The 18,449-nt window shown below is 38.2% G+C and overlaps 1 protein-coding gene across 2 annotated transcripts; it reads left to right on the forward strand.

The window, feature by feature from the left end:
• The first annotated feature begins 581 nt into the window (after positions 1-581).
• On the forward strand, positions 582-16,171 carry slc35f3a (solute carrier family 35 member F3a). Of its 2 annotated transcripts, none has more exons than XM_063003738.1 (8): positions 582-640; positions 5,547-5,761; positions 11,747-12,092; positions 12,623-12,842; positions 12,980-13,105; positions 13,241-13,433; positions 15,181-15,270; positions 15,400-16,171. In XM_063003738.1, the coding sequence occupies exons 1-8, from the start codon at positions 582-584 to the stop codon at positions 15,645-15,647; spliced, it is 1,497 nt and encodes a 498-aa protein (XP_062859808.1). In that variant the 3' UTR covers positions 15,648-16,171. The 2 variants fall into 2 exon arrangements, with proteins under 2 accessions (XP_062859808.1, XP_062859809.1); XM_063003739.1 differs by lacking the exon at positions 582-640 and adding an exon at positions 5,296-5,312.
• The last annotated feature ends 2,278 nt before the right edge of the window (positions 16,172-18,449 follow it).

Raw genomic sequence — 18,449 nt, forward strand, 5'->3', positions numbered from 1 at the left:
GCACAAATTGGTGAGTGAAGACACATCTTCACCTACAAAGACTGAGCCTTTAGTGCATCATGATACCCTTACCTGTTAACAAAATCAAAATTTGCTTAGTTGATCACCCAAAGCATTAAACATCATTTTTAGTACTTTTGGCATAAAGGTTCAAGAAAATTAACAAATCAGTGTTTCTTGTTTTTACACATTTTGTAAAATGTCCCAACTTTTCTGGAAATAATAGGGTTTGTATCATATGTTAACCTATTACAGCCAGTCACCCAAGCTTTTTTAAAGGGGTTCAGAGTAGAGTGAACCTAATGGCCTCTCCCTGATGCACTCTTCTTTCTCCGTCTGACAGCGTCTAGGTGCTTGTTAGTAAGCACTGTCTCTGGAATTTGCCTGACTAAGCACCGATCTTTTAATTTCAGTTGGTATGGAAGTTTATCTTAATCAATGGATGCCAGTCCCCTTTATTTAGCTTCCCCTCCCACATTCCAAACACACCATCCCACACCCCCATTGCCATCTTTCAAAACCTGTCCCTTGGCAGTGATGCTGCCACTCTGCTGGGAGATCACACATAATGTGCCAGCACAATGCAGGGAGAAGACCTGACTCCAACATCGGCTACAGAGCTGCAGCCTCAGGAAAACAGGTAAATTTTATTGTTTACAGTCCAATACCTAACAAGTATTACAGTTTTTAAATGCACTTAATAGCAACACCATTTTATTCACAGTTTTTCTTAATAGCAATATAAAACTTCAAGTTCATGCATCAGCCAATGTGCCTCATAAATTAAGATGTTTGTTCTGAAAAATGAAAAATCTTCTAAACAAATGTCAACATCCTGGTTTTATAACAATAAGATATACTGGTATGTAATATTTACAGCTATTTATTGTATTATAGTGACTGAATAATAACAAGCTAACAAACTTTTACATGCCTTGACAACAAAGTGATTGTATTATGTAAAAACTACAACTTGGATTGGAGTATGTGTGGGTGGTGTACAGGGGTTAAATAGAAAAAAGCATAGTGTCTTAAAATTCAGCACATATTTACCAATTATTTGATGAATAATAGATACCTTCTTTATCTTTTTTTTTTTGTTGGTGAAATGTAAAGTTAGATGCTGGGTAAAATGTGTGTAAGATTTCCATTTTAAATAAAATTAATTTTAACCAGTAATTATTTGGTTTTAGGAAAACTAAAAATTTAATTTTAACTACATTTTTAATAAAATTTTTATGCATTTATTAAATTATTTATTTGCGTATTTATTAGCAAATAAACTGAGGACATAAGGACTATTGTAATGACTTAACAAGCTGGCTCCTAGACTATCCTAAGTCATCTATTTTAGGACTATTGAAGTTCAAACAGGGCAGACTGAGCCAAAGACTGCGAGGTAAGACGAAGAGATCATTTCATGCCTTATTGATTTTTTTTTCTCCTATTTGCCTCCCCTGTTGTCCTAAGGCCAATAACACTCTGTTTCAGACTTCATTTCTGCTGTCCTTGGCTGCTTCACTCACTGCAGCTTACCTGTCCAGCAAAATGTCTGTTTATTAAGTACCGTCAAGTCGATTCTAAGTCCTGGAGATCATATGGATTGTGTTTTTCCAGAATATACTGTCCTCTGTTTATGTCTTAAGTGCTTAACTCTGTGGTTTATATTTACCTTTTAAACCATCACGATTGTTGGCAAAAGGTAACCGGTATTACACACTTTCCTGTATTTTTATTTTTAAGTTATAGGCCTTGGTATTTAAAAATGTAAAAGATATAGGCCAGATAATTTCTGTATAAAGAACATAAACAGTAACCAACGTTAACCAATGATGTTTGGAGTTAATAAATGAAAAATGAATGAATAAATGAATGAATCTGTTTTTTGGATTGTCTAAAAATGTAAATAAATTAAATGTATAAATAAGCTCTGACTGGATATGTGCTTCTAAAAGCCTGTATCATTGTCTAATGCAGCTTTCCATTTTGTAAATCCTTGCTTTGTTTTAGCTAAATCTTTGTCACTTTTACTTTAATATGCAACAACTTTTGGGGGGATACTCGAGACATGGACTGGACTGATACCATGTCTGATTCAAAAATGTAAAATGCACAAAAATATCTGAAAAGATATACAGTGTATCACAAAAGTGAGTACACCCCTCACATTTCTGCAGATATTTAAGTATATCTTTTCATGGGACAACACTGACAAAATGACACTTTGACACAATGAAAAGTAGTCTGTGTGCAGCTTATATAACAGTGTAAATTTTTTCTTCCCTCAAAATAACTCAATATACAGCCATTAATGTCTAAACCACCGGCAACAAAAGTGAGTACACCCCTTAGTGAAAGTTCCTGAAGTGTCAATATTTTGTGTGGCCACCATTATTTCCCAGAACTGCCTTAACTCTCCTGGGCATGGAGTTTACCAGAGCTTCACAGGTTGCCACTGGAATGCTTTTCCACTCCTCCATGATGACATCACGGAGCTGGCGGATATTCGAGACTTTGCGCTCCTCCACCTTCCGCTTGAGGATGCCCCAAAGATGTTCTATTGGGTTTAGGTCTGGAGACATGCTTGGCCAGTCCATCACCTTTACCCTCAGCCTCTTCAATAAAGCAGTGGTCGTCTTAGAGGTGTGTTTGGGGTCATTATCATGCTGGAACACTGCCCTGCGACCCAGTTTCCGGAGGGAGGGGATCATGCTCTGCTTCAGTATTTCACAGTACATATTGGAGTTCATGTGTCCCTCAATGAAATGTAACTCCCCAACACCTGCTGCACTCATGCAGCCCCAGACCATGGCATTCCCACCACCATGCTTGACTGTAGGCATGACACACTTATCTTTGTACTCCTCACCTGATTGCCGCCACACATGCTTGAGACCATCTGAACCAAACAAATTAATCTTGGTCTCATCAGACCATAGGACATGGTTCCAGTAATCCATGTCCTTTGTTGACATGTCTTCAGCAAACTGTTTGAGGGATTTCTTGTGTAGAGACTTCAGAAGAGGCTTCCTTCTGGGGTGACAGCCATGCAGACCAATTTGATGTAGTGTGCGGCGTATGGTCTGAGCACTGACAGGCTGACCCCCCACCTTTTCAATCTCTGCAGCAATGCTGACAGCACTCCTGCGCCTATCTTTCAAAGACAGCAGTTGGATGTGACACTGAGCACGTGCACTCAGCTTCTTTGGACGACCAACGCGAGGTCTGTTCTGAGTGGACCCTGTTTTTTTAAAACGCTGGATGATCTTGGCCACTGTGCTGCAGCTCAGTTTCAGGGTGTTGGCAATGTTCTTGAAGCCTTGGCCATCTTCATGTAGCGCAACAATTCGTCTTTTAAGATCCTCAGAGAGTTCTTTGCCATGAGGTGCCATGTTGGAACTTTCAGTGACCAGTATGAGAGAGTGTGAGAGCTGTACTACTAAATTGAACACACCTGCTCCCTATGCACACCTGAGACCTAGTAACACTAACAAATCACATGACATTTTGGAGGGAAAATGACAAGCAGTGCTCAATTTGGACATTTAGGGGTGTAGTCTCTTAGGGGTGTACTCACTTTTGTTGCCGGTGGTTTAGACATTAATGGCTGTATATTGAGTTATTTTGAGGGAAGAAAAAATTTACACTGTTATATAAGCTGCACACAGACTACTTTTCATTGTGTCAAAGTGTCATTTTGTCAGTGTTGTCCCATGAAAAGATATACTTAAATATCTGCAGAAATGTGAGGGGTGTACTCACTTCTGTGATACACTGTATGTTACCCTAACAGGCTAGCCTAGCTAAAAAGATTAGCTGCCAATAGTAGCATCAATAAAACATGTTTATAAGTTAAGCAACATTATTAATATAATAATAAGAATTTATTATATTAAAATTATAATAATAAGAATTTTCTATTTTTCCCACTTTTCCCCCCCAATTTTCTCCCCTAATCTAGTCCCGTCCAATTACCCTGATTATGTCAGGACGCCTCTGGCACGTACAGTCAGTACAGACTGCATTTTTCACCTGCACGAGTTGAGTTCATACACTGACGGGCACTGTGTACGGAGGGCCACACCCCCATCAGCATTATTCCTCAGCCCTGTGCGGGCACCATCAGTCAGCCGGCAGGGGCCGCAGTTGCACCAGTTATGAGGAGCTATGGTCCAACTTTTTTACCCCTATGAACAACAGCCAATCGTTGTTCATGCAGCCGCCCAGCCCAGTCGGAAAGGCAGAGCTGAAATTCGATGAAATTCGATGATACGATGTATTCGAAACCCCAACTCTGGTGTGCTAGCGTACTTTTTACCACTGCGCCACCTGAGCGACCAATTAAAAGTTAATTTACTTAGAAATGTGAAAGGAACAACCTAGCAAGCAATACTATCCCCAAAATCATGCTACCTTGTGAATGTGAAGTTAATTCACTTTTCTGTACCAAGTCAAGGTTAGAATTAGCTGAGCTGCATGTTGTGGTCTGGCAGTTTTATATGACTTTATATGAGTAAAAAGTAAGTAAAGAAATAATTTTACACAGAACAAAAGCAGAGAATGTTTCAAAAAGAATGGCACAAGGCGCCCAGGTGGCGCAGCGGGATATTCCGCTGACGCACCAGCACCGAGTTTCTGAACCTCCCGGTTCGAGGCTCGGTGTTGCCACCGGTTGGCTGGGCGCCATCTGGCGGGCATAATTGGCAGTGCCTGCAGGGTGTGGGACCGGACTATATGTGGGCGGGTGGGTCTTCATGCGCTGTGTAAGGACCCTGATTTGCAGAAGAGACGCCCGTGCAGAATGCACGGACGAGAAGAGGAGGGCTGTACACGTGTAAAGAAGGCGTGGGGCAGCGGCGTGCTCTCCTTGGATGCAGGTCTGGTGTGCCTGTTAGCAGCGGAAGACAGATTGGAAGCGCTAAAAATTGGGAGAAAAATTGGGGGAGAAAATTCGGAGAAAAATAATAATAAAAAAAAAAAAAGAATGGCACAGGTTTAATAAAACAGTATTCGCTAGCTTTGTGCTTTTTCTCCTGCTTTAGGGAAGTAGGGAGGTGTCTCACCTATAATGATTATATGAGGATATATGATTATTATTATTATTATTATTTCTTAAAACCATTATGATTTGACTTGAAAAGGTTTAAATCAACTGAGGATTTTAAGGGGTTAAATAGTGTGCCACTGCAGTTGGAGACCTACGTGTGTGTGTGTGTGTGTGTGTGTGTGTGTGTGTGCACCACTGAGCAGGAACTCCCTAGTAGAGCAGTTTAAATATGCTCATCGGTGTACCGAATGGAAAAGCTATCGGAGTGAGTTGTTTGATTAAATTGAATATCAGTACATATTCATTTCCTTCGTGCAAACTTAAAAAGTCACCAGTGATTTTACGACTTAATCTCTACAAACCCAACCCAACCAAACCAAAGATTTCTGTAGATTTCTGTGTCTGAAACAGAGCCGTTATTTCTGTTTATCTACAGCTGCATGCAGTACTAACACACCTCTCTCTCTCTCTCTCTCTCTCTCTCTCTCCATGTTTTTAGAGGAATGTGGAAATCTCCCTGTGTAAGTCCACGCCGTCTGTCAGACATCAGCCCTCAGCTTCGACAGTTAAAGTTACTGGTGGTTGAGGAAGAAATAAAGGAGGAATTCAAGTCTTCGCGCTCGATGGAGGATATAAAACACGCGTCTATAGAGGAGCGCATCCTCAGAATCACCGGCTACTACGGATACCAGCCCTGGAGCTCCACTAACACTGGTGAGCAGCACCAACAACCATCCAAAAACAAAAACTGCACCAACACCTATACATATGAACAAAATATGTGTAAGCATAAACTCATATGTTCACAAAACAAAATGATAGGGGGAGATATTTAGATATTTAGTCAAAAGAAGAGATTTAGATATTTAGTCAGTTTGTGAATTTCCCCTCTGTGGGACTAATAAAGGTGTATCTTATCTTATCTTAATATATAAAAATGTATAGATGTTGTGTTTATTCCCAGAAAACACAACAATGTCAAGTGTGAACAAAAAACTGATAAATATTTGCCTTCTCCATGTAAAACACAATATATCTTGTAAGTGGAAAAGCATGGAACCACCAACAGTAGGTTAGTGGTTGAAATCTCTTTCATTTACATTTTCAGCATTTAGCAGACGCTTTTATCCAAAGCGACTTAAACAGTGAGCGGAACACAATGAGCAATTTAGGGTTAAGGGCCTTGCTCAGGGACCCAACAGTGGCAACTTGGTGGTGGCGGGGCTTGAACCGGCAACCTTCTGTTTACTAGTCCAGTATCTTAACCACTGAGCTATCACTGGGCTTTCTTATTGTATGGCCATGGGAGATCTGGGGAAAATGTTATCGGTTTTTGGAAAAGGAGTCATTTAGAAAGTTTTTGGATAACTAATATATAATGGAATGTTGTTTGATTTCAATGCTGGTGTTAACAACACCACATGTATTTTTGTAGATCACTGCATTTTTTTTGTTATTATTATATTGTATCTAGGTGTATATGTATGTATAATGTCTGTGTGTGATGTTTTGTTAAAAAAGCAATAAAAATAATAAAAAGAATGTATAGATGTATTAAGGTGATAAGGTGTTACAGAGCCATTATATTTACATTTTTGGCATTTAGCTGATGCTTTTATCCAAAGCAACTTCCAGTGCATGACAGTAAGGGGTTAAGGGCTTTGCTCAAGGGCCCAACAGTGGCAACCTGGCAGTGGTGGGGCTTGAACCAGCGACTCTTCAATTACTAGTCCAGTTTCTAAACTGCTAGACTACAACTGCTCTAGTATTTTAGGTGTATTTTTGCTAAAATATAATAAGCCAATACCGCCCATACTCCACCCAAAGATTTAATTTTACACTCACGTTGTCATCAAATGATGAAAAGTTTGCATTATTATTTACTCACTACATAAAAGTAAACAAGATTAACTTTTTTGGCCAACACTAGGTAGCAGTGTTAAAATAGAAAGACAACAGTAGTTTGCAAGTACATAGACGGTAGGTTGTGCAAAACACATGCCTGGACTAAAATAATTTATTACACCCCTATTATTCTGAAGACCTTTTAAATTCTTTTTATGTTTGCCATATGGAAAAAATCTTCCTGTTCATGTCCCCAACTAAACAGGCAGAATTGCTGTTGCTACCTGAACTGTAATAATTAAAAAAAGAAGTTTACTAAAACTAGGGTGGATAGAGGATGTTTCACATGTTTCAAAAACACCTGAAAATTTAATGGGCACTTTACCCAAAGTGGTTTGAGATGGCAGCATCCCTGCTTCACCACTGATGTTGTTTTGAATGCTGAGACAGCCCGCAGTGAAGCCAAAACCACACTGTCAGTTATATAAATAAATATGGCAAGCGTTGAAGTTGTTTGTTTGATTTACAGCGTTGAGAAAATACCTGCTCCCTTTCCAGCATATTTTTTTTTGCTCACTGGTCACCCTGATATGTTTTAGATCATCAAACAGATCATTAAAGTAAACACAAAATTTTTTTTAAATTACATTTCCATTTATGGAAGAAAAAATGCTGAAGGTAATTGCCCCCTAGCTTTTAAATCAAGGGTGGCACAACCAGTTACTATGGCAATTATGAGTCAGTGACAGCTTAGTGGTTAGGGTACTGGACCAAAGCCAAAAAGGTCTGAGCCACTACCTTTGCCATTGTTGGGCTTCTGAGCAAGGCCCTTAAGCACTGAATCTGTCACAACTGTGACAAATTGTGTGACACTTTCGATAAAAGCTTTTACTAATTTCTAATTACTACAAAAAATTACTATTGCTAATTACTAATGACCAGCATAAAGCAGTTGATGAAAACCAGAATTCCCAACACAGACAGGGCAAGAACATGCCAACCTTCTCACAGACAGTGACCACAGGTGAGAATCGAATCCAGGTACCAGTGTTGCTCTACAGCACCCACTTTATTAACTAGGCTATAGTGCAGTCCAACATGAGACACAAATTGTCTCAAAGACTGCTACCATCATCCATGTGACGTTCACATTTATTGTTTGAATGTAAATTGTTAAAATTAGGATTTATAGATGCATGCAATGCTAATTATGTGCATAGCTTTCATTATATGATTTTATAATCATCAATGCATGCAGTAATTAGCTGCCTTATATGCAAATTAATAAGCCTGTATTGTTTAGTAAATTAGCCCTTAATTCTCTATGTTAATGTTATTTATTTTTCTGTGTAATCTAGTGTAGATGTGGAAGTAGCAAATCCCATTTTTGCTAAGTCATCAGAGCTTGGGAAAGAGTTACTCTCTTTCCCATGAAATATGTGGTGTACAGATCCTGATTTGTATGCACTCTCACGTACACTCCAGTCATCCCCACTGTGTGTGCAGTGCAGTGATGAGAAGAGGGTTTCTCTTGTATCTCAACACTATTTCTGTGGGGTGGTACAACTTGTCAAAGCAAATGTGCCTTTACTATATATTTTTTACATTATAAATGATTATAAAATGATGACAAAACGAATACCTAACCCTGCCACCAGACTTGTAGAGACAGTTTTGTGTGATTCTACAGCAGTGCTGCAATTGAAATAAATCACTTTGTAATTTTTTACGTTTTGGTACAGTGTTGTGGGTGCTTACCAAAACAGAACATTTGTATGTATTCGCATTTGGCTACACTAACAGCACTGTATACACCAACGAGGCATAACATTATGACCACTTACAGGTGAAGTGAATAACACTGACTATCTCTTCATCACAGTCCCTGTTAGTGGGTGGGATATATTAGGCAGCAAGTGAACATTTTATCCTCAAAGTTGATGTGTTAGAAGCAGAAGAAATGGACAAGCGTAAGGATTTGAGCGAGTTTGACAAGTGCCAAATTGTGATGGCTAGACCACTGGGTCAGAGCATCTCCAAAACTGCAGCTCTTGTGGGGTTTTCCTATCAAAAGTGGTCCAAGGAAGGAACAGTGGTAAACCGGCGACAGGGTCATGGGTGGCCAAAACTCATTGATGTGCGTGGGGAGCGAAGGCTGGCCTGTGTGTTCCGATCCAACAGACGAGCTACTGTAGCTCAGATTGCTAAAGAAGTTAATGCTGGTTCTGAGAGAAAGTGTCAGAATACACAGAGCATCACAGTTGCAGGGCTGTTTTGGCAGCAAAAGGAGGACCAACACAATATTGGGAAGGTGGTCATAATGTTATGCCTGATCAGTGTTTAATCACTGTGATAAAATATTTTTGTTTATTCATTTGGCAGACATTTCCCCCCTTCCAAGACATTTATCTAAGGTCCAGCTCAAACCCCCAACCTCAATCAATAATCCAGCAATTTATCCACTGAGCCATCTCTGCCTAAATTATATTACTGTTAAACAATTGCAGCATGAGTTATTTTGTGGCAGTAAAAGTACATGGTGTTAATTTTCTTTTGAAATGCTTTACATTAGATGAGTCCTGCTAGTTAACCAATGCTGCAAATGAATCAAAACTTCTGCCCATGTCATTTATGCCCTAAATCAACCACGCAATCAATCAGACTGTGTTCCAAATACTGCCCTGTACATAAGGTAGAGTTCCCCAAAAAGTCAAGAACAACAAATTAGTGTTGCTCTTTACAAATGAGTGTTGTCACGTAATAAAAGATTGAGTAAAAGTTACACATGTAAAAACAGTCCAACAAAATTAGTAAGCATTAAATTTATAAATTATATAAAGTGTTGTTTGGGACAAAACACATTGGACATATTTTCCCACACAAGTTCAGTCACTGCAGATACACATGATATCCAATAATTAGGCAGATAGTAGTGGTAAAGACGGGTCTGTGGAAGTCTAGCACAGTTTGTTGATTCTTCTGCACTGCCACAGCTCATCAACAACTATGTTGTGCGGTAAGACGGGTCAACACGTAGAAAAGTTACAAAACCATTACGTTTAAAACTTGAAAACAAACCAAAAAATTTGATGAATAGAGTCACAAATATGGAAGGTAGCTTTGTAATATTTTTTGGTGTTACAGATGATAAATTGATTAAAATTTGAATTACAATAAAGTTTTCTTTAGGTTTTATATGGTTGCTTGATCACTGCTGCTACAGATTACTGGCCAAAATTGGATCCCAGATAAAATTTTTTTACTATGTAGTAAACTCTGTGGTCATCTTTGTCTGAATCTTCTCTTTATGATGGTCCATACATTTTTGATAGGATACAGATCTGGACTGCTGGCAGGCCAGTTAAGCATACACACTTTGTGTCTATGAAGCCACCCTGTAGGGTGTGCAAAATAAGGCCTGGCATTGTCCTGCTAAAATAACCACAGACTTCCCAGGAAAATATGTCACCTTGATAGGAGTATATATCTGTCCATTATACCATTATATTACACATATATTACATATATGCAAGCTACTCATTTCATGGGCATGGCTGCACAACCCTTTTTTATACCCAATTAGGATTTCCTCACCTGGTAACAACTCCTGGTAACCTGTCCATTGTGAAATCTTTTAAAACAGTGCAACTTGAATGTTCTATTAACTTTTCACTCTTGTTTTGTCCCGTTTCAATTTTTTGAGTGTGTTTCAGGCATGAAATTAAAAATTTTTAATACAATCTATTTCAAAATATAATCATTTAAATCATTATATATAGTTTCTTTGTACGTTATTCAGTTAAATAAATGTTTAGGATAATTACCAAACCACAGATTCTTGTTTTATTGCATTTTACTAAATGTCACAATTTTTCCAGAAATGATTGCAGTCTGTTGTTATTCTTGGAGGCCGAATTCTGCATTTATATTGTCCTACTTTACCACAGACACGGCCTCATAACACAAGAGACACACCGTTTTCTCTTCCTGAAGCACAAACTTGTTTTCATTTTCATTACATTTCCTCCTTCTGCTTAATTTTCTTACTTCTCTTCTTGTACATTTTAGGATCATGTGTAAATATGTGTGACATCATCTACTGGCAGGATGTGTCACTTTGCAGGTCACAAAATCAGCCTGCATTTTGAAAGATGCAGTTTGTTTAGGATTTTACAGTGTATTTTTAAGACATTCATTCTGCCCTCACTTATAGTTTATCCCCCTTTCCCAGCTAGACAGACAGACAGACAGACAGACAGCTCCCTTCAGAATACAGTCGGTTTATTTGCTTTCCAGCTGTGTGATACACTGTGTGCATCAAAATGAAGTAAAAATACAAACAATAAAAACAATAAAGAACTTAATACAGTAAAGGCACACAGCTGTAGTCAAGTGTTACATCTGGTACAATATGAGATTTAACCAAACATAAAATAACGCTAACGAGTTAAAATTTTGTGTAAAGATACTAATTGCTATAGTAACGTAACAACAGTATTTAATTATGGTAAAGTTGTAACTAAAACGCTGTGATATACTCACTAAACATTTACTAACAACTGAGAAGTTCTATGTTCTGAGATGTTCTATTAACTTTTCACTCTTGTTTTGTCCCGTTTCAATTTTTTGAGTGTGTTTCAGGCATGAAATTAAAAATTTTAAATACAATCTATTTCAAAATATAATCATTTAAATCATTATATATAGTTTCTTTGTACGTTATTCAGTTAAATAAATGTTTAGGATAATTACCAAACTACAGATTCTTGTTTTATTGCATTTTACTAAATGTCACAATTTTTCTAGAAATGGGGTTGGTATAATAACTGTCATTTCACTGTGTTTTGCCTACAGTTGAGGAAAAAACAAGCAAAGAGAGGACAGATGTGAAGGTTGATGGCCACGCTGGCACAAACGTGAGAAAGTTGGAGGGTTTGAGTAGGCAGCAGAGTATACTTTGCTGCCTGTGTTGGACTTTTATTCACCTGCGCCAGGCCGTCTGGGGCGTTACTGTGGTTCTCTGTGCCTGTTCGTCTTGGTCAGGCTCTACTCAGCTGGCCAAGCAAACACTCAGGCAGATAAACATACCATTTACACTTACTTGGTTTTCCACCTCCTGGAACTGCATCTTTTTCCCCCTATACTATCTGGGGCACCTGTGCTGCAACAAGGACAGAAAGAGCTTTCGACAGCACTTCAGGTAAAATATATAGTCGTAAATCTCTAAAAGACTGGCTTTATTTTTTTTTTAATAAAAGTATTTTATTTCTATAGGATTATTTATAGACATTATTATCTATTGTAATAAATGTAAAGAATTTTATTCCTAATGGAGTAGATTACAGTGTAATTTGATACTTTTACTATTTTCATATGCTGTATGCCTATACTCTCACAAGAGTCATATAAAGGTGTGCATTGAACTGGCACATGTGCACAGCTCCTGCACACTTAATCTATTCTTATTATTCTATCTATCTATCTATCTATCTATCTATCTGTCTGTCTGTCTGTCTGTCTGTCTATCTATCTATCCATATATGTATGTATTTGTATATATTTATATGTATGTATATAGATAGATAGATAGATAGATAGATAGATAGATAGATAGATAGATAGATAGATAGATAGATAGATAGATAAATATAAAAAATAAAAATTATTAAAAAATTTATACACTGATGATGCTGATGTTGTGAATGTGTATATATGTGTATGAACACATAGGGAGTGTTCTCAGTTTCTGGGAGAGGAGGGGTTGTCAATGAAGACACTGCTGTCATTGGTTGCTCCATCTGGAGTGCTGTGGACTCTCACAGGCTACCTGTACCTGCAGGGCCTGCGCAGGATACCTCCAACAGATGCATCAGCTCTGTTCTGCTGCAGTCGTGCCTTCGTCTTCCTCATATCCTGGATTGTACTGCGTGACCGCTTTATGGGTATCAGGGTGAGACTGACACTAGGTCACTGACAGTTTGGATTAACCAAAAAATAAAAAAAGTGCAAAAAACATGATTTGCTCACAGGTTGTCAAATACAGCCCTGCTGGTACCTGAAAGATTTTTCTTACATTTTCACATGCAGGTTGTTGCAGCCATTTTGGCCATTGCAGGCATAGTAATGATAACTTATGCAGATGGCTTCCGTGGTCACTCTGTGATTGGCATTTCACTGGTGGTAGGATCTGCATCAACAGCAGCTATGTACAAGGTAGGCAAATAAGACTAAATTAAATTACCAAGTAGCAGCTGTGAGCTCCAAACTGGTCACTAAAATGCTGGATTGTTTTATGCTGAGACAGTAACTGTGGTGTGATTAATGAGCCTGCTTCTTTTCTCTCTGCAGGTATTGTTCAAGCTCGCTTTGAGTAGTGCCAAACTGGGTGAAGCAGCATTGTACTTGTCTGTCCTTGGAGGAGCCAATATGCTCTTTCTCAGCATTGTGCCTCTCATTCTCCTCCTCACTGGGGCAGAGGATTTTGGCTCACCTAAAGAAATACCCTGGCACAGTCTTTGTGGCATGGCTGCACTTATGCTGGGTAAGGCTGACATGCAATCATTAATAAAATTCAGTAAAAAGAAAAATCTGTGATTTGTTAATTTTCTTAATTTTTCAGTAAACGGACAAAAGCAGATATAAATGATTTCCAGTGTTTTCACTGATCAACTTGATTGCAGTTTGTAAATATAAACACATTTAGAATTTGCTGAATGGAACACTCCAAAAAGTTGGGAAAGAGGCATGTTTGGCACTGTGTTTTATCAGCTGTCCTTTTAATAAGACCTATATGTGCTGTCATCAATTAATAACCATGTTATTATTCATGCTAGTGAATAATTAGTCCAGTACTTTAAGCTAATTAACATTTAAACTCATGTATGGAGACAACTTCAAATGAGTATACTCTTTACAGCAGGGGTGTCAAACTCATTTTCACCGAGGGCCACATCAGCATTATTGTGGCCCTCAAAGGGCCGATTGTAACGTATCCTGCTGTGATTGCAGTCTGTTGTTTTTCTTGGAGGCTAAATTCTGCATTTATATTGTCCTACTTTACCACAGACACGGCCTCATAACACAAGAGACGCACCGGTTTCTCTTCCTGAAGCACAAACTTGTTTTCATTTTCATTACATTTCCTCCTTCTGCTTAATTTTCTTACTTCTCTTCTTGTACATTTTAGGATCATGTGTAAATATGTGTGACATCATCTACTGGCGGGCTGTGTCACTTTGCAGGTCACAAAATCAGCCTGCGTTTTGAAAGATGCAGTTTGTTTAGGATTTTACAGTGTATTTTAAGACATTCATTCTGCCCTCACTAATAGTTTATCCCCCTTTCCCAGCTAGACAGACAGACAGACAGACAGACAGACAGCTCCCTTCAGAATACAGTCGGTTTTATTTGCTCCCCAGCTGTGTGATACACTGTGTGCATCAAAATGAAGTAAAACTACAAACAATAAAAACAATAAAGAACTTAATACAGTAAAAGCACGCAGCTGTAGTCAAGTGTTACATCTGGTACAATATGAGATTTAACCAAACGTAAAATAACGCTAACGAGTTAGCATTTTGTTTAAAGATACTAATTGCTATAGTAACAGTAACAATTGTATTTAATTACGGTAAATTTGTAACTAAAACGCTGTGATATACTCACTAAACATTTACTAACAACTGAGAATATAAACGCCACTACTTACAGACGATGCTTTGGTATTATACTGAAAGATAATTATTTGTATTTATTTATTATTGTTTACATTACTGACTACGCTACTTCACGTTCTCTTTGCCGTAAAAGTCACATGGCTTCTTAGCGAAGGTTAAAGTTAGTTGCCATGACTACGATGTCACGGTTGTCTCTTAAAGGCGCAGGAGTCCCGTTAAATTATAATAAGTGCGTCTCTGTAACGACTCGAACCATCACAACAATCATACAGTCGTTAAACCTCTCGCGGGCCACATAAAATGACGTGGCGAGTTTGACACCCCTGGTTTAGTGGGTCTGGTTGTGCAAAGAAACCACACAACCTTAGCTGAAATTCAAGGGCTCTCTCTCTCTCTCTCTCTCTCTCTCTCTCTCTCTCTCTCTTTTGACTACAGGACATCATGTAAAAACTTGTCTGTAGGAAACATGCACTAAAATGAACATGCACTAAAAAGAGGGGCATAGAGATTTGGTTAACAAATGCTGAATTATTTCTTCAACTGATTATTTGTTTCAAAGTTGTATGTAACTGAATTAATTATGCAATTTTATGTCTTCCTGTGGTGTCCTAGTGATCAATTTCCTCATCAGTTTTGGAGTTTTGATTACTCTTCCTACACTGATTTCTTTGAGCATCGTACTCAGTGTACCTGTCAATGCAGGTGAGTTGTTTTCATATCAGGATCAAACGAATGTCTGCATAGCTAGAAAACCTTGCCTTGGTTTTTAAGGTAGAAATACATTTAAACTCATTAACCAATACACCATTGTTTTTATCATTATTTTTCTAGTAATAGACCGCTACATGTGTGCGATCCAGTTTAACAGTGTGCGGATCATTGCTGTGTCCACTATCTGCCTGGGTTTCCTGTTGCTGCTGCTGCCTGATGACTGGGATCAGTATTTTCTGCAGCTTCGCGCCATGCTGAGCAACAAAAAGAAACCACAAGAGGGCAGCATAAACAAACATACTGAAGCACTGCACATATGGTCCAGCAAGAGTGGAAACTGCAATTCTAAAACTGCTTCCATGCACTAACCTGCAATTTTATTTAGATTACAATATAAACTCTCAGTTAGAGTGATGCAACAACTTCCTCAGAGAAAGGTAAACAAAAAACGTGCTGTTATGGCTGTCCTGGGAACAGTAATTCCATCTGTAAAACACTTGTTTTTTGTTTTTCCCACATTTTACGAAGGTTGAAATAACAATTAACATACAGTAAAATACTACAACAGAATATTGAAAATTATATCATGTTCTAATTGCTGTTTTTGACAGGATATAATAACTATAATAATATAATAACCTCTTGAGCTGTGTTGCCTACATCCTACCTAGGAAGCTGCATAAGCAGAGAGGATTCTAATAAGACATCAAACTTATACAGCAGATTATGAAGACGCTCTAGTTAGACAGTGGCTACGTCATCAGCTGTCCCCTCCCACCGCCGTAAGTTTATCTTGCTAATGCCAAGTTCACACTACACAACTTTCCAAGTCGTCAGGTCGCTGTACAGTTCACACTACACAACTGGATCTCTTGTAATCGGGAGTCTTTCAAGTTGTTGTGGTTTTCACACTACACGACTGATCGGTGATATGGGGTTTCACACTACACCATCTATCACCAACTGGAATCTCAGGCAAGCTTCTCTGGTCTTCCAAACTACATTTTGTCACGAAAACAAACACGAGAAGGTTTAATGATACCACGTCCAAAAACACGCGTCAGCAAGTAGTGAGCGATCAAAGTTTGTGTGCTGATGTGCAGCGTAAAATCAAGGAATACAAATAAATGAATCTGAGTGGATTTGGCTACCTGAACAGCATGGATTGTTCTATAGTGAGTTGGAGGTTAATAAATATTTTTTGCAATGCAACGTTGGTGTTATGTTTTGTAGAGAACGATAAGGTCAGAAATACTGTAAAACTTGTGTGTGTGCAGATGTATTCTGATATAAACTATATTATGCCCCTGTCCCACCTTTTTACAACTCCTCCCCTGCGTTTACCCTCACACCGTATCTTGCGTTCTCATTGGCTGTTCGAAATAGCACTCATTGCTAGTTGGGCAACTCATATCCAGATATTTGACAAGCTAGAAATCTCTCTTTGGTCGCCAAGTGCTTGGCGAGCCGCTCGGACCGAGTTGTTGAGTAGTTCTCACATAGCGATTGAGAGCCGAGTTTCGATGGACAAGCGAACACCAAATTGCTCCTGAGCCGGCAAATCTAGCGCCGACCAGTCAGCAAGCAAAAATCAGGGCAGAAATCGTGTAGTGTGAAGTAGGCATAAGCTAACACAGTTAGCCTCAAAGTTAACCAGGCAGCTGAGATGACACAAACCACTAGCATGTCAGCTAACATCTTCTTCATTGTATCGAAAACTGTTAAATTATCACTGACAAACCCAAATTGGCAAATACATTACCCTTGTACACCTGATAAAAGCTGTGCCGCACCGAATGCTGGGTGCTAAAAAAAATACAGGTGCTAAATGATAACAGCATATCTAAGACATTAAAAACTCACTAAACAATTGGATACTGTTGCAGTTTTTAACTACAAATAATCTAAACTGTGACAGCTCTACTTACATTGTCTTTTAACCAATGTCCCCTCTGCAATAATTACCAGCCATGAAGGTAATACTGCTGATGTACTAATGAGGTGAGTTGAAAATCACAAGCACAAGACTGCGTAATGTAGCAGTATATCCAAATAATTCCTGAATAAGAGTTATTAATCCTGCATTTTTGTTCTATATTAGACAATTATGTTAAATGCAGAAATATCATGCAAAATCATGTATATATGTTTATATCACTTTTATGTGTAACTTATATGGATATGTAACTTAAATAGATAAATTAAATATAAACTACATGACAAGGTACATGGACACGTTTTTCAGTTAGTGAGTTCAGTTATTTCAGCCATCAAATGAAGCATGTAGCCATGTAATCCTCACTCATAAATACTGACAGAAGATTGATTTTGGGGGCTTTTAATTTGGCTCAGTGCACCTTTACAATGTGGGAATGTATTGTTCCAAGAATGAAGTTTGGTGAAGGGCTCTGGCTGGGCCCATTAGTTTAATTTAAAAGAAATATTAAAGTACAGCACACAGCTGTTGTTATTCACATAAAGTTTATATTCCAAATAATTTTATGGCAGCAGCTTTTCTTTGTGCACCAGGTGGGCTCTGTAAGCAGTGGTTTGTTGGCAAGTTTGGTGTGAAAGAAACGGACTAGTTTGCACAGGGCCCTGACCTCAGCACCCTTAAAAATTGAAACGATGACTGTGAGAGAGCCTTTTCACCCAACAACAGCGTCAATCTTCACTAATTGACAGACGTTCTTGCAGTTATGTTTCTTAATCTGGTGAAAAGCAATTGCATAAAGCTAATGATTTCGGGAACAAAACAATTAAATGTTATGATTTGTTGTTTACATGTTTGGCTTTTTATTTGTTTTCAAACAGTTTTAATACATTGCCATTGCCTTCTAACTAACACTCTTGTAAAACACTATATCCATAAAGTAGCTATATCTGTATAGTGGTATTTTATAGGCTTTATGTAATTTTGATAAAATAATACATCATGAATTCATCCATTTAGGCCCATATTATATATTTCATTACAGTGGCAATACATTGTTATTATATTCCTGTGGAATTGTGGCTTATTGTAAACCTTTGTAAGGCATGACAGTTTTGACTTTGACATGCTGAATAATTAAATAAAGACCTGAAGAACACTTCATGGTAGGAGAAAATTGTTCATGTATAATATAAGATTTGAACATATATGAATTGTTCTCTACATTATAAAAGTG

Source organism: Trichomycterus rosablanca, chromosome 10 (genome assembly GCF_030014385.1).
Source record: "Trichomycterus rosablanca isolate fTriRos1 chromosome 10, fTriRos1.hap1, whole genome shotgun sequence".
In the NCBI taxonomy this organism is placed as follows: domain Eukaryota; kingdom Metazoa; phylum Chordata; class Actinopteri; order Siluriformes; family Trichomycteridae; genus Trichomycterus; species Trichomycterus rosablanca.